A 13,591-nucleotide genomic window follows, 5' to 3' on the forward strand; every position below is an offset into this window, starting at 1 on the left:
CCCTGGGCCAAATTCAGTGACTGTGTTTCTTTTCTTTTTTTTTTTTTCTTTAATCCCTCTTTACCTTTTGACAGTGATGACCACTCTCCCCTTGAGATTATTCTCTTGACTTCCAGACGTCTTTCACTTTTTGTTCTTCCACTTCTATTTCTCTAAGTCCCCTTTGCTGTTTCCACTTTTTAGTCTTGGTGTTTCCCAGACTTCTGACTTTATCCTTCTTTTCTTACTTGACACATTATCCTTGGGTGATCACCTTTACTTGTGTGATGGCAGCTGATGCCAATAACCCTTAAAGTTCTCACCTCCCTCCCAAGCACCAGCTTCGTATTTCTGAACTGCCCACCTGGGTATTTCTTACCATCTCCATCTGGATATTCCTGCGTTATCTCTGGCTTTCGTTGCAGAATTGTTAAGAGCACAGGTTCTGGAGCTTGCATGCCTGAATTTGACTCCTGACCCCACCACTTAGTAGCTCTGTGCCTTAAGCAAAGTACTTAACTCCTTTCTGCCTCGATTTCATCCTCCCTAAAAACCAAACACAGGATGGATGAAGACAGTGCAGGCCTCACATGATGATTTGATGAGCAGCGAGCCGTGTGTGTGTCCTAGTAGCTTTTATTTTATATTTATTTATTTGTATTTTATGTATGTATGTATGTATGTATGTATGTATTTATTTGACAGAGAGAGGGAACACAAGCAGGTGGAGTGGGAGAGGGAGAAGCAGGCTTCCCGCTGAGCAGGAAGCCTTGTGTGGGGCTCGAACCCAGGACCCTGGGATCATGACCTGAGCCAAAGGCAGACGCTTAACGACTGAGCCACCTAGGTGCCCCTCGGGCCTGTATTTTTCACTTTGCTTCCTAGAGCCCTGGGGTTCTGTGGCAGGGACTGGATGGCCACCACGGGATGAGAGAGCACTGGGGAGAGATCAAGGACATGCCTGAACAAGGGCTGATCACTTCCTGTCCATCCCTTGCCCCATCCTCCCCACCTGAGCCCCAAACACAGCAGCTTTGCTTTCATCGCTCCTGTTGTAGCCCTGCTGTCATAAAACACCTCTGGCTTTCAAGGGGCGCCTGGGTGGCTCAGTCAAGCATCTGGTTCTTGGTTTTAGCTCAGGTCATGATCTCATAGGCTCCGCACTCAGCGGGGAGTCTGCTGGAGAGTCTCTCCCTCTGCCCCTCCTCCCATGCTCTCTCTCAAATAAATAAATCTTAAAAGACAAACAAACAAACCCTCTGGCTTTCAGGATGAAGTCCAAGGTCTAAGAGAGACACTTCATAAACTATCCCCACTACCAGCCCCACCTTAACACTGTGTTCTGCCACAAATTGGACACTTGATGAACATGTGTGCCATCCTGTTGCCTACACCGACAGTGCTCAGATGTCTCTGTCTTCCCTTGTGCTCTGTTCTCTGCCCAGATGACCTTTGCCTTTGCCTCACTTGCTTGGCTCACTCCTCATTGTTCCTTCAGATTCAGCTCAGGTGTCAGCTCCAGCAATGACTTCCTGTTCCTGTCTTCAGGTGCAGCTGGGCAGCCTCATCTGTGTCCCCCTAGCACTCCTTGTCCATCTCCGTCACTGCACGGACAGTAGAACCTTCTGTGTAGGTTTATCCTCCCTACCAGCTGCACCCTCCAGGAGGGCAGGACAAAGACCGTGCTGCTTTTGCTTGTCACTATATCCCAGGCAGCTTGCACGTTGCCCAGCACATTGTAGGTTCTTGGTAAATATTTGACTTACTGCTTGCCTCAGTAACTTGAGAAGATGAAATGCAAACCTCTTAGCATGTTTTTTTTTGATAGGCCCATCCCAGTCTTGCTCGGCTTCCTCTCTTGCCACCCTCACCCCGTGGACTTGCATTGTTCTGGCCGTGGTCTCTCTGAGCCTCTTGGCACACCATTTCCCCTTCTGAGTTACTTACTCTCCCTCCCCCTGTACTTCTCCGCACTAGCAAGCCCCTGACCTTCAAGGCCACAAGATAGATTTCCTCTGACATGTACCTGGCCTTCCTCTATGCTCCCGCAGTGCACTCTTGAGACCCATGGTGTCCTCCAATTTCAGAATTGCAGGCTTTTTTTTTCCCTTATCACCTTAGATTTCAGCTCCTTGGGAGCAAGGAACATGTCTCTTTTATCATTTTGTTAGACTGATGTTCCGTTAGCTTCTTCTCCATATTGAGTCAAGTCCAGGACTTTCGATGTGCCCTAAGTGGTCCCTCCCAGTCTGTCCTCAGACTGTCTCTGTTCTAGCCTCATCTCCTGCCACTGCCTGTGAGCCCTGAACTGCAGCCCTTTCCCACAGCTGGTGGTTTTCTGAGCCTATTTCATGTTGGACTGACCATACAGAGTCTGTCCACGTGCTGCTTTCTTTTCTGAAATGCTGGCTTTTAGCAAGGGCTCTGTTTTCTTCAGGATAGGGTATTCTTTTTATTCCAATTTTTAAAAGGTATGTAATGTTTCAGGCATACATCAAAGAGATAGAGTAATATAGCAATCCCCTATGTATGTATCCAGCATAACAAAAACAACATTTTATACATAGAGAGAACAAGAGAGAGAAAGATTGAGAGAGAGAGAGAGCGAGAGCCAGATCCCTTTTTTTTCCTCTCTGATCCCATTTCCTTCCCTTTCTCAGAGAATAATGGCTATCTTAAATGTAGTATTTATCATTTCCATATGTTTTATTATTTCACGTTTTATGTGTAGAAGGTAGGTAATAACATTTTTGCATTTTTAATACATTATGTAAATAATATTACTTTGGTCACATTCTTCCACAAGAGTCCTTGCTGGTAAAACAATATTGTTTTGGAGATTTACCCATATTGTTGCATGTAGCCTTAGATAACTTTAAATTACTATGTAGTTGTTCATTATAGGACTATCTGACAGTTATATTTACCTGTTCTATTGTTTATCAGTGTTTTGATTGTTTTCAGTTTTTCATTGTTAAACCAATTTGTAGTGAACATTCTTGTATAAAAAGAAAAACCTAGTCTTTTTCTAATTCTAAAAGCAAGGACCCTGGCAGTGATATCCTGAGTGAATAGTACACTTGAAAGCCAGTTTCGCTCAGAATTACCCCTTTACACGCAAACATCATATACCTTTACCATTTACTCTAATGGAAGTAAGCTAAGGGGGCTAGTACTTCGATTGCAAAGCTTTCACCAGAAGTTACTTTTCTCAGCAATTTACAAGCCATGTCTCCTATACATTTAGGTCATTTTGCCTTAAAAATGTTAAATGCAAGCCAGAATTAGAATGTTTTAAAAAAAGTTGAAAGTTCTATAGCTGTAAGACCTGAGGGAAAAGCCTATTAAATTGTCAAAGAATAACAACTTGAAGTAAGTGTGAATGCTGTTTCTCATTCATGATAGGAAACTGGAAGTGGCCTCAAATCAGCTGTTCTCACACCAGCTTTCTTAGGAGCAGCTGGGGGCAGTGGCCACAGATCCTTGAGGTGGACCAGTCAACATTTTCGGCCCTTATTATTTTCCGTTATGCCCAACTGGAAGAGCTTACGTTGGAATCGAGGCTCACTTCCTTGTTTTGTCTTCTTCTAACAAGGAAAATGGATTGTTAGTATTCTCTTTGAAAATAAACAAAACTCGCCTTTTTTCTCCAAAGGAAACAATTTCAAATCCTTTGTGCTTTGATTCCTACAGTTTGATGGAAGGTACCATAGATTCTCTCTGCTGTCCTCTGAAGGGACACTCGGGGGACACGGACAGACCCCCAGGTTGCTGGTATTTTGTAAACTCAACAAGGGGCGCTGTCTTTCTTCACTTGCCCCCCTTCTTCTGACTAACACCAGGATGTGCACTTCTTCCAGGCATATTTAGTGCTTTCCCTTTTTGTTTGGGCATCAGGTCATGCCTCTGAGACTTGCCATGCCCTGTGCTAGAGCTCACACCGTCAAAGTTCCTTCGGTCTCAGAAAACTCCTGAAATTCCCTTTATTCCTGAAAGGTACCGCTAACAAACTAAAAGAATCTTAGTAAATTTTTCCTTTATGCATTTCCATGTGAATACGCTTTGTACCCTATCCCAACAAATTTTTGCCTTTTCATCATTTACAAAATAATTTGTATATTTGAAACGTATACTGCTAATACAGTTCACTATTCTATTCCGTTATTATTTTACTCAGCAATTTTACTTCAAGGAATTTATCCTGTACATAGTCTCACCTCAGTATGCTAAAAAATTATATACAAGGGTGTTCATCACAGTGCTGTTTATAAAAAAATAAACCTGGAAATGTTAAAATGATTGATTAATAATGGACTAAATATAAATAAATTATGGTATATCCATATGCTTAGATATCCATTACTGGCACTCAACATTTATTGAATGGATCAAGGAATATTTTATTCAATAAAAGAAGTGTGAAGTACAGAACAGTACATATTTGATGGAATAAAAAAGATGGATATGTATGTACAGTATTCATTGATACACAGGGCTTGCTGCCTTTAACATTTCTGGAATCACAGACAATAAGCTGCCGGTACGTAGTAGCTGCCTGTGCATCATGGCAATGGGTGCGAGCAGGAAGTGTGAGGTTCACTTTTAACCTTAGAAGGTAAAACAAAAGAAAACTAAACCTCAAGTGGAGAAGACCCTTGGGCAGGTTTCTGGGCCTTCCTCTTGTAGTTCTCCCCAGTGGAATAATCTGCCTGCAAATTCCACCTGCCACGCAGCCCCAAACCCTGACCCCTTTGTGTTTTCAGCTCACCACGATGCTGCTGTGTACTGCTTGGGTCCCAGCATTCTGCCGCACAGTTTGGAATGTTTCCCTAGGCAGGTACTCCCTTCTTCTAGGGATCCCAATCCTGCACTGCAGATGTTGTACACCATCCCCCCCAAAAAAGTCATTTCATATATTTTGTCCAGTTTTTAAGGTGTTAATAGCAGGAAGGTTATTTGGTACCAGTTAGTCCATCACGACCAGAAGTGGAAATCTTATAATACATATATTTAAAGTCATTCTTTTTGAGACGTAAGATAAAGCTGTGATAAAAAGTGATTGACTATATTATACTAGAGAAATAATTTAATCCAACACACTTAGTTGAAAGATGAGGAAATTAAGATACAAGTCCAAGTGACTAGTAATAGATTGCACTCAGAGTTCCTCGTGAAGTCTGCATATCTCAGTCTGTCTGAATCTCTGTTCACTGTTCTTTCCACAATAGTGGAAAATTCTCCTATGTTTAAAATAGAATTTTAAGCTGTCAAACTTTTTTTTATTCTTTTGAATCCTTATAATTTAAACACTCTCCTCACTTCATTTTTTTGTTGTATCGATAGTATTATTAATCCTGCTGTTAACACAGGCGTGAAGAAAAAAATCATTACATGTATATTTTAGAATAATTGACATTCTGCAGAACTCTATAATACTGTATAAAACCTAGGAAAGGAAACACTTAGTTCTTTCTTTTTTTGTTTTTGTTTTTTTTCAGTTTGTTTTCCTTGCTGTCTAAAAAACACAACAAAGTTCTGGAACAAGCCACACAGTCCTTGAGAGGTTCACTGAGTTCCAATGATGTTCCTCTACCAGATTACGTAAGTAGTTACCTTACTTTGTCAGTAATAAGCTTTCCTTTCATTGTTAGGTTTGTAAGTAACAATCTCTGTTCTCAAGATGTGACTGTGATCTTGGTGCCTCTCATATGCAGATAAAGGAGTGCTATCTCAAATCAAGGGAAAAACTTGTAAATGATTATTAACAAGTGGCTAGAGAAAGTCAACCCTAAGCTAGTGACTGTTAATAATTAGGACTCTTCTTACCTCAGGCAAGAAACCCACTCAAACTAATTACACAGAAGCAAAAGAAGCGGTCTTACAGAAAATATGCAGAGCTTTCTCACTGATCTCAAGGGGCAGAGGTACAGAGGCTGGATTTCACAGAGAACCAGAACCTGAAATTGAAAAAGCCTTTGGATTCAAGAATATCTTGTCTTTCTGAGGCTGTTTAATTTCTAGGCTCTGCTTCCTTTTGCTTCCGTTTTACTCTTGAGCTATTCCCTATTGGCCAGATTTTCCTTTTTGCTGACTTGGACCTAAAATAGTCACTCCAGCCTTCCTCCCTCCCTGTGAGTGTCGTGTCTTTAGCCACCTGACCAGAGTCTTGAAGTCCCAATTCTCCGTTCCTGGGAGAGAGATCTAATTGGCTCTGCTCAGCTCTGGTCCTGTGAGCCGTGGTCAGTGGAGGACAGCACTTGTGTGTTGCCTTGGTTTCATCCACTTTAAAGATGAAGAGCCTGTTCTCACCTAACCTCCGAGAATGACGGCATGGGAGAATGGGAGCGGCACAGGGATGAGCATTATAGAATAACAGGAAGGAGAATATTAGGAATGCCTGTAGGGCAGTGCCGCTATCCGGGACATTCCTTATATTTTGGAACATGGCTTAGATGAGGATGCTAAAAATTATCTTGTCATAGACCACAGAAGTAGTCCATCGAGTTCTAATAAGGACAACAACTCTCAGTGGGTTGATACTTAGAAACTTCATGAGAGAATTTTTAAGTTCAGAGTTTGAAGTGGTTGATGCATACCAGACAGCCGGCGAGTTGTTTTGTTTCCTGTGGTTTGTTTCATTTCTAAATGGCTGTGCTGATACGAGACTGTGGGAACAGCCCCCAGTCCGGATAGCAGTCGCTGATAAACAGAGATAGCTGGGTGCAGCCACAACCCGACTCGTGCTATTTTTCTTCTCTTTTATTTATTTTGTGTATGCGTGTAATGTGATGATCTGTCATTCCCATTAAGGTATTAAGTTTGTAATTCCATAGTACTTCTCTTTTACAAAAAGAAAAAAAAAAGTATCTTTTATGATTTTCCTGCTAATTGGATATTCTCAACGTTTTTAAAAAAATAGCATAATAGCTCACTTCTATCTGAGCCATAACTTGTTATAAGAACAATATTTCTTCCTAATCACTCCTTGGAAGCCTCAGTTGGGGCCTCTGAGTGGCCGTGGGGATTGCGTTTATTAAGAACTTGAATGCAGGGACGCCTGGTGGACTCAGTCAGTTAAGTGTCCAAATCTTGATTTTGGCTCAGGTCATGATCTCAGGATTGTGAGACTGAGCCCTGCATCCAGCTCTGTGTTGGGGCTGGAACCTGCTTAAGATTCTCTCTCCCTCTACCCCTCCCTCTATAAAAAAAATAAATAAGAAAAAAAAAAACTTGAATTCCTCTATAAATGTTTTATTTTTATACAGTTACCATTTGCTTACACAGCACTCCTTTGTCATTTCTTCCACAAAAATGTGTCGAATGTATTTAGTGTTGAGGTTGTGCTAGCAGCATTCTCCTGTAATCAGAGACCAGAAAATCACTATGTCTTTGAGAAAATGGATCATATTTAATGGTATTTGCCAATCATGAAAGGACAGGTTGAACTCCTAATAGACATACCAATTCTATTGAATCTGACAGTTTTTAGAGTTGCTGACTTGTTCTTGCATGAAATTTTCACTAAGTAAAAATGAATTTCTTAAGGTATCTGCTTAATAGAAATACAGGGAAAATTCCACTTAGAATCTGTCCTTGACAGTCCTTATTTTACCATTTGTGTGTGTGAGACTTTCCAGATCACAATGTACTCCAGATGGGTTTATGAACTTCAGTTTTCCTGCCTTTCCTCAGAGTTCATTGCAGAGGGTGGGTCACCCCTATTCAGTAGTAATGACGGCAGCGGGGTCCCCCCTGCCCCTCGGCTGCACGGTGACCAGAGAACGCCGCAGCAGCCTTAAGTCAGCACTGCAGTGTTTTCTTTGATAGTAACTGAGTGTGTTCGCTTGGCATTCCCACTGTGCAAAACACTATGAGTGATCTGCATATTTGAAACCATGTTCTCACTGTCATTCTCTTTTAAATTGGTCATTAACTGGGAAAACAAAAGGTTTCTCCTTTTTTCCCTCCCTGGAAATATTAATTAAATGTCTCTGCCAACAGCCACATAAAACTGTGTCCTGCACTCATGCTGTAGACCACGTGTTTGTAAAAGGTGGAAAAGGAAAGTGGGTCCCTGTTAGCATAATGGCTCCCTTCTATCCAAGCCGTGGCTGTGCTTTCACACCAGAATTGAGGGAGTTCGAATAAGCGCTCAAAAGTAGGAATGCATTCTCCTTCTCACTGTAATACATAAGAGTACTTTCAGTCTGCCTAGAGGTTTCTGAGTTTATTAAAAAAACGTTTATTCTCGTTATACTGTATAATTAACAAGTCCGCTGAATAACAACATAGAAAACAAATAGCAAGTTATAAAAACATGAGTGTTCATACTTCAGTACCACCTTGTTTGTCGGAAGAGCTCAGGGAATACTTGAAGCCTTCCACCAAGTTCTAGATAATGAGGAGACTGCCCTGGCTGCTGAAGAGGAAATAAAATAAAAATTGCACTCAAGTCCTCTTTGGGGAGAGAGAATGCTGAGTACAGAGAGGGAGAGCTGGTTCTGCAGCCTCTCTCCAGGGGCAGTGAAGACGGCTAGGAAAGCATGTGCGGTTCAGCTGGCCACGTGGCTGGGCTTTGCTGTCTTTAGGGTTTCCTAAAAGTGAATTCAGTGACTAAAGGGACAGGGGAGAATTGTTAAAGGAGAATCTTTCAACTTTTTTTTTTTTTTTTTAAATAAAACCACTTGGGTCATGTATGACAGACCCGAATATATAAGGTGAAACAAAGATAACAAATGAATTATAGTTGCTTTTTAAACTACAACTGTGGTTTTTAAATTATGAATATTGTTACAGTGTCCTATAAGCTTTTCCCCCCTAATTTCTGACAGTCATCTTAGCAACTATTTAGGATAAGAAGAATCTAACTCTTAATCTAGGTAGAACCATAAGGAACCAGATTATATTGTCCTTTGATCATCAACCAACATGGGAACCTTTCTGTAGGACTGACTCTGCCATCTAATTTTTTTTTTTTTAAAGATTTTATTTATTTATTTGAGAGAGAGAGAATGAGACAGAGAGCATGAGAGGCAGGAGGGTCAGAGGGAGAAGCAGACTCCCTGCCGAGCAGGGAGCCCGATGTGGGACTCGATCCTAGGACTCCAGGATCATGACCTGGGCCGAAGGCAGTCGCTTAACCAACTGAGCCACCCAGGCGCCCTCTGCCATCTAATTTTAAACAGTAATTGCAAGGTTATAAGCCAAAAGGACCCAGCCAAAAAGATTAAGGAGACAGAATCAGAAAAATCAGCTGAAGTATAAATAGCAGCTAAGAGTTTATCATTGAATGCTAAGGAAGTATAATGTTACTAACCAACACACACGCACACACACATTCCAGTAGTTCTCAGGGTTCTCATTTTTACTTTCCTTTACCCATGACTGTACAGTAGAGTTGTCCAGAGGCTTCATGATGAGTGATCATTTCACTGGCCGCTCACAGAATGTGTACTTCTGTATTTTTGTGTTTTATTTTATTTTTTTAAAGATTTTATTTATTTATTTGAGAGAGAGAGAATGAGAGACAGAGAGCATGAGAGGGAGGAGGGTCAGAGGGAGAAGCAGACTCCCTGCTCGGCAGGAAGCCTGCTTCTCCCTCTCCCACTCCCCCTGCTTGTGTTCCCTCTCTCACTGTGTCTCTCTGTCAAATAAATAAATAAAATCTTAAAAAAAATAAATTATTCTTAGTTTTAATTTATAATATGATAAATATCAATACATATAATCTACATAAAAATAGTTTTTTGAGGGACACCTGGGTGGCTCATTTGGTTGGGCGGCTGTCTTCAGCTCAGTTTATAATCCCAGGGTCCTGGGATCGAGCCCTGCGTCCGTCAGGCTCCCTGCTCAGCGGGGAGCCTGCTTCTCCCTCTCCCTCTCTCTGCTGCTCTGCCTGCTTGTGTTCTCTCTCTCTCTGTCAAATAAATAAAATCTTAAAAAAAAATAGTTTTTTGAGAGCATCAGAGATTTCTAAGAATATAAAGCATCTTGAGATCAGAATACTTCAGAACCAGTGGAATATATGATCTCTTACACACACACACACAGGCACATTCACACAGACATGCACACACACGCAGAAGGAACAAGTAAATATCTGCTGTTTTATATCCTGTAATTGTTTCATCTGTGATATTCTTTTCTCCCGGTGGGATTGAGTGCACTTTGAAGGCATGAGTCTTTTGTATCTTAGGCTGAAAAAAGTAAGCTAAATGTTAACCAATTAATTGATGAGGATGAAGCTCCATCTCCACACATTTGCATGCTCTTGCAGGCATCCAAAATTTCAAAGGAGTTTCAGATCTAAAGTTTATCTGTATGACATTTAATTTGAATGGTTTGGTTGTTTCGTTAGCCAAAAATTATTAGTTTCTAACATGTAGTGGACATGTGTAATTTTTTTTTAAAGATTTTATTTATTTATTTGACACAGAGAGAGACACAGCAAGAGGGGTGTGGGAGAAGGAGAAGCAGGCTTCCCACTGAGCCCGGAGCCCGACGCGGGGCTCGATCCCAGGACCCTGGGATCACGACCTGAGCTGAAAGCAGACGCTTAACAACTGAGCCACCCAGGCGCCCCAATGTGTGTAATTTTTAAGCTAAATTATATATTTTCTCATTAATTTGTGCATGATCTTTATGTCAGAATTGATTCTTTTCTGGGGCACCTGGCTGGCTCAGTCAGTGTGACTCTTGATCTCGAGGTCGAGTTTGAGCCCCATAGTGGGTGTAGAGATTACTTAAAAAATAAAATGTTAAGGCGCCAAAAGCAGCCCCGGCCACTGTACAGGGACCCGGCGGCCGGACCGCAGGGCCAGCGCAACCATGCCAGTCACCGGCAAGAGTTTCTGCCAGCGCCGGGCCAACTCAGAGTTGGAGGAAGATGAGCAGGAATCAGAGGAGGTTCGATTAAAACTAGAAGAGACCCGCGAGGTGCAAAACTTGAGGAAGAGGCCCAACGGGGTGAGTGCTGTGGCCCTGCTGGTGGGAGAGAAGGTACAAGAAGAGACCACCCTAGGGGATGATCCCCTTCAGATGAAGACAGGGCGGTATGGTGGACATGAAGAAACTGAAGGAAAGAGGCAAAAATAAGATCAGCGAAGAGGAAAACCTCCACCTGCGGACATCATTTTCTGCAGAAACCAACCGAAGGGATGAGGATGCTGACATGATGAAGTATATTGAGACAGAGCTGAGGAAGAGGAAGGGGATTGTAGAACACGAGGAACAGAAAGTCAAGCCGAAGAATGCAGAGGACTGTCTTTACGAACTTCCTGAAAACATCCGTGTTTCCTCAGCAAAGAAGACCGAAGAGATCTTCTGGAATGGTCTGCTAGCAAATAAGCAAACTTCTGTCCAGGAAGCGTTTTGTTGGGGTTGGGGGAGGGGTATGGAAGGGACAGCGCTATTTACATCCCATTCTGCACTTCTCCCTTCCGCCACCCTTAGTACCGTCTGTTCATCATCATCACCCAGGGTCCTGGGATCGAGCATCTTCCAACCAGATGCTGAGCGGCATCCCCGAGGTGGACCTAGGCATCAATGCTAAAATAAAAAATATCATTTCCATGGAGGATGCCAAGGCCCGTCTCCTGGCAGAGCAGCAGAACAAGAGGGAAAACAGTGAGACATCTTTCGTGCCCATGAACATGGCCGTGAATTACGTGCAGCACAACTGATTTTATCACAAGGAGCTCAGTGCCCCCATACAGAGAAACAAAAAAGAGCCCAAAGCCCGACCCTTAAGAGTGGGTGACATGGAGAAGCCAGAGCCTGAGCGATCCCCTTCTAACCGCAAGCGTCCTGCTAACGAGAAGGCCACTGACAACTATCACTATGAGAAGTTCAAGAAGATGAACAGACGGTACTAAGGGTGGCGGAAGGGAGAAGTGCAGAATGGGATGTAAATAGCGCTGTCCCTTCCATACCCCTCCCCCAACCCCAACAAAACGCTTCCTGGACAGAAGTTTGCTTATTTGCTAGCAGACCATTCCAAAAACAGACTCTATTAGCCCTGCTGCTTACCTGCTGGATTTTTCAGGCACCGCATTTTTAACCTTTTGAAACAAAACAATGCGTAGTTTCCCTATTTGAAGGCAAACTCTATTCTTGTGAGCATTATTAAATCTTGTTTGTAAATATGTTGACTTTCTCTTAATATTGGCCCCAGGGCAGGAGGAAATAGCTGTGTTCAGAGTGAGATGAAACCCTTTAGAATGTGCTGTTAATTATTAATATATGCAATCGTGTGTTCTACGTTCAAATACCTGGAGTTCAGAAATGCATCCTGCACTGTTTATGCTGGATCCAGCTGACAGCAGAAAAATCTAGGGTGGAATCAAAGGGACACTGGCATTTTCTGACTTTTACAAAGTTACCTATTTCTTTTCATTAAGAAAGAAAAAGTTTCTATCATTTTCAGCACTTAAGTATTAAATATGAAACAAATCCAAAAAAATAAATAAATAAGTAAAATGTTAAAATTGCTTCTTTCCTATTCAAAGGGTAGTTGTTGTATTCTTTCTTTTAGTTCAGTACACATAAAACAGGTTGTTCAGGGGCGCCTGGGTGGCTCAGTCATTAAGTGTCTGCCTTCGGCTCAGGTCATGATCCCAGGGTCCTGGGATCGAGCCCCCGCATCGGGCTCCCTGTTCGGCGGGAAGCCTGCTACTCCCTCTCCCGCTCCCCCTGCTTGTGTTCCCTCTCTCACTCTGTCTCTATCTGTCAAATAAATAAAATCTTTAAAAAAATAAAAAAACAAAAAACAGGTTGTTCAGCCTCTATTTGATCTAATAAATAAATAGCGCAATAAAAAAATTGCGATCTTAAATTTTAACTTCCTAAAGAGCAAACTCCATGTATTTGAAATTTGTTTTGATCAAGTCTTGATTGCTTATCATTCTGCATGGAATCCTGAAATACTGCTAACCCTGGAGTATGTCATTTGACTTACCTTTTGAACCAATAACTCTTAAGATCTATTTATTTATTTTGGAGAGAGAGAGCACACGAACGAGCGAATGGGGGGGAGGGGTAGAGGAAGAGGGAGAGAGAGAGAATCCCAAGCAGACTCCCCGCTGAGTGCAGAGCCCTACACAGGGCTTGATCCCACAACCCTGAGCTCATGACCTGAGCTGAAATCAAGAGTCTGATGCTTAACTGGACTGAGCCACCCAGGTGCCCCTGAGCCAATAACTCTTATTCATAGTCTTTTGGCTCTTGTTTATATTTGCTTTTAGACATTTCATTTCTTCAGAAATATGTTACAAGGTATTCTGAACTGATTCCACATAACAAGAAAACTTAAATTTAGAGATTTTTCTATTTTTCTCCCATGTATCTTAGGTCATTATATATTTACGATTCCTTGTTAGTATTTACTCTTTAACTCAAATCTCAAATTCACTTGACCGAAAGAGTTTCTAGGTAATCTTGAAAAATATCTTCAGCTGTTTGTTTTATACATTTGTGCCTTTACTGAGATAATGTTAAAATACTTCCTTTCACATACACAGTCATAAATACACATACATACTACATAATACTTGTATTTCGTAGTGTTGGTTCTGGATGAGACTGTCACTTGCAGATTTTCCTGTGGGATATAGAG

General features: G+C 41.9%; 1 protein-coding gene and 1 pseudogene across 1 annotated transcript in view; both read left to right on the forward strand.

Annotated features, from left to right (window-relative positions):
- The window catches only part of DYM (dymeclin), a 342,707-nt gene that overhangs the window by 224,996 nt on the left and 104,120 nt on the right, over positions 1-13,591 (forward strand). The window contains 1 exon segment of the mRNA XM_021686111.1: positions 5,478-5,580. Coding sequence (XP_021541786.1) covers positions 5,478-5,580 — 103 coding nt within the window.
- On the forward strand, positions 10,807-11,852 carry LOC110576879 (annotated as a pseudogene).

The sequence above is a fragment of the Neomonachus schauinslandi genome, chromosome 14 (assembly GCF_002201575.2).
Source record: "Neomonachus schauinslandi chromosome 14, ASM220157v2, whole genome shotgun sequence".
NCBI lineage: Eukaryota > Metazoa > Chordata > Mammalia > Carnivora > Phocidae > Neomonachus > Neomonachus schauinslandi.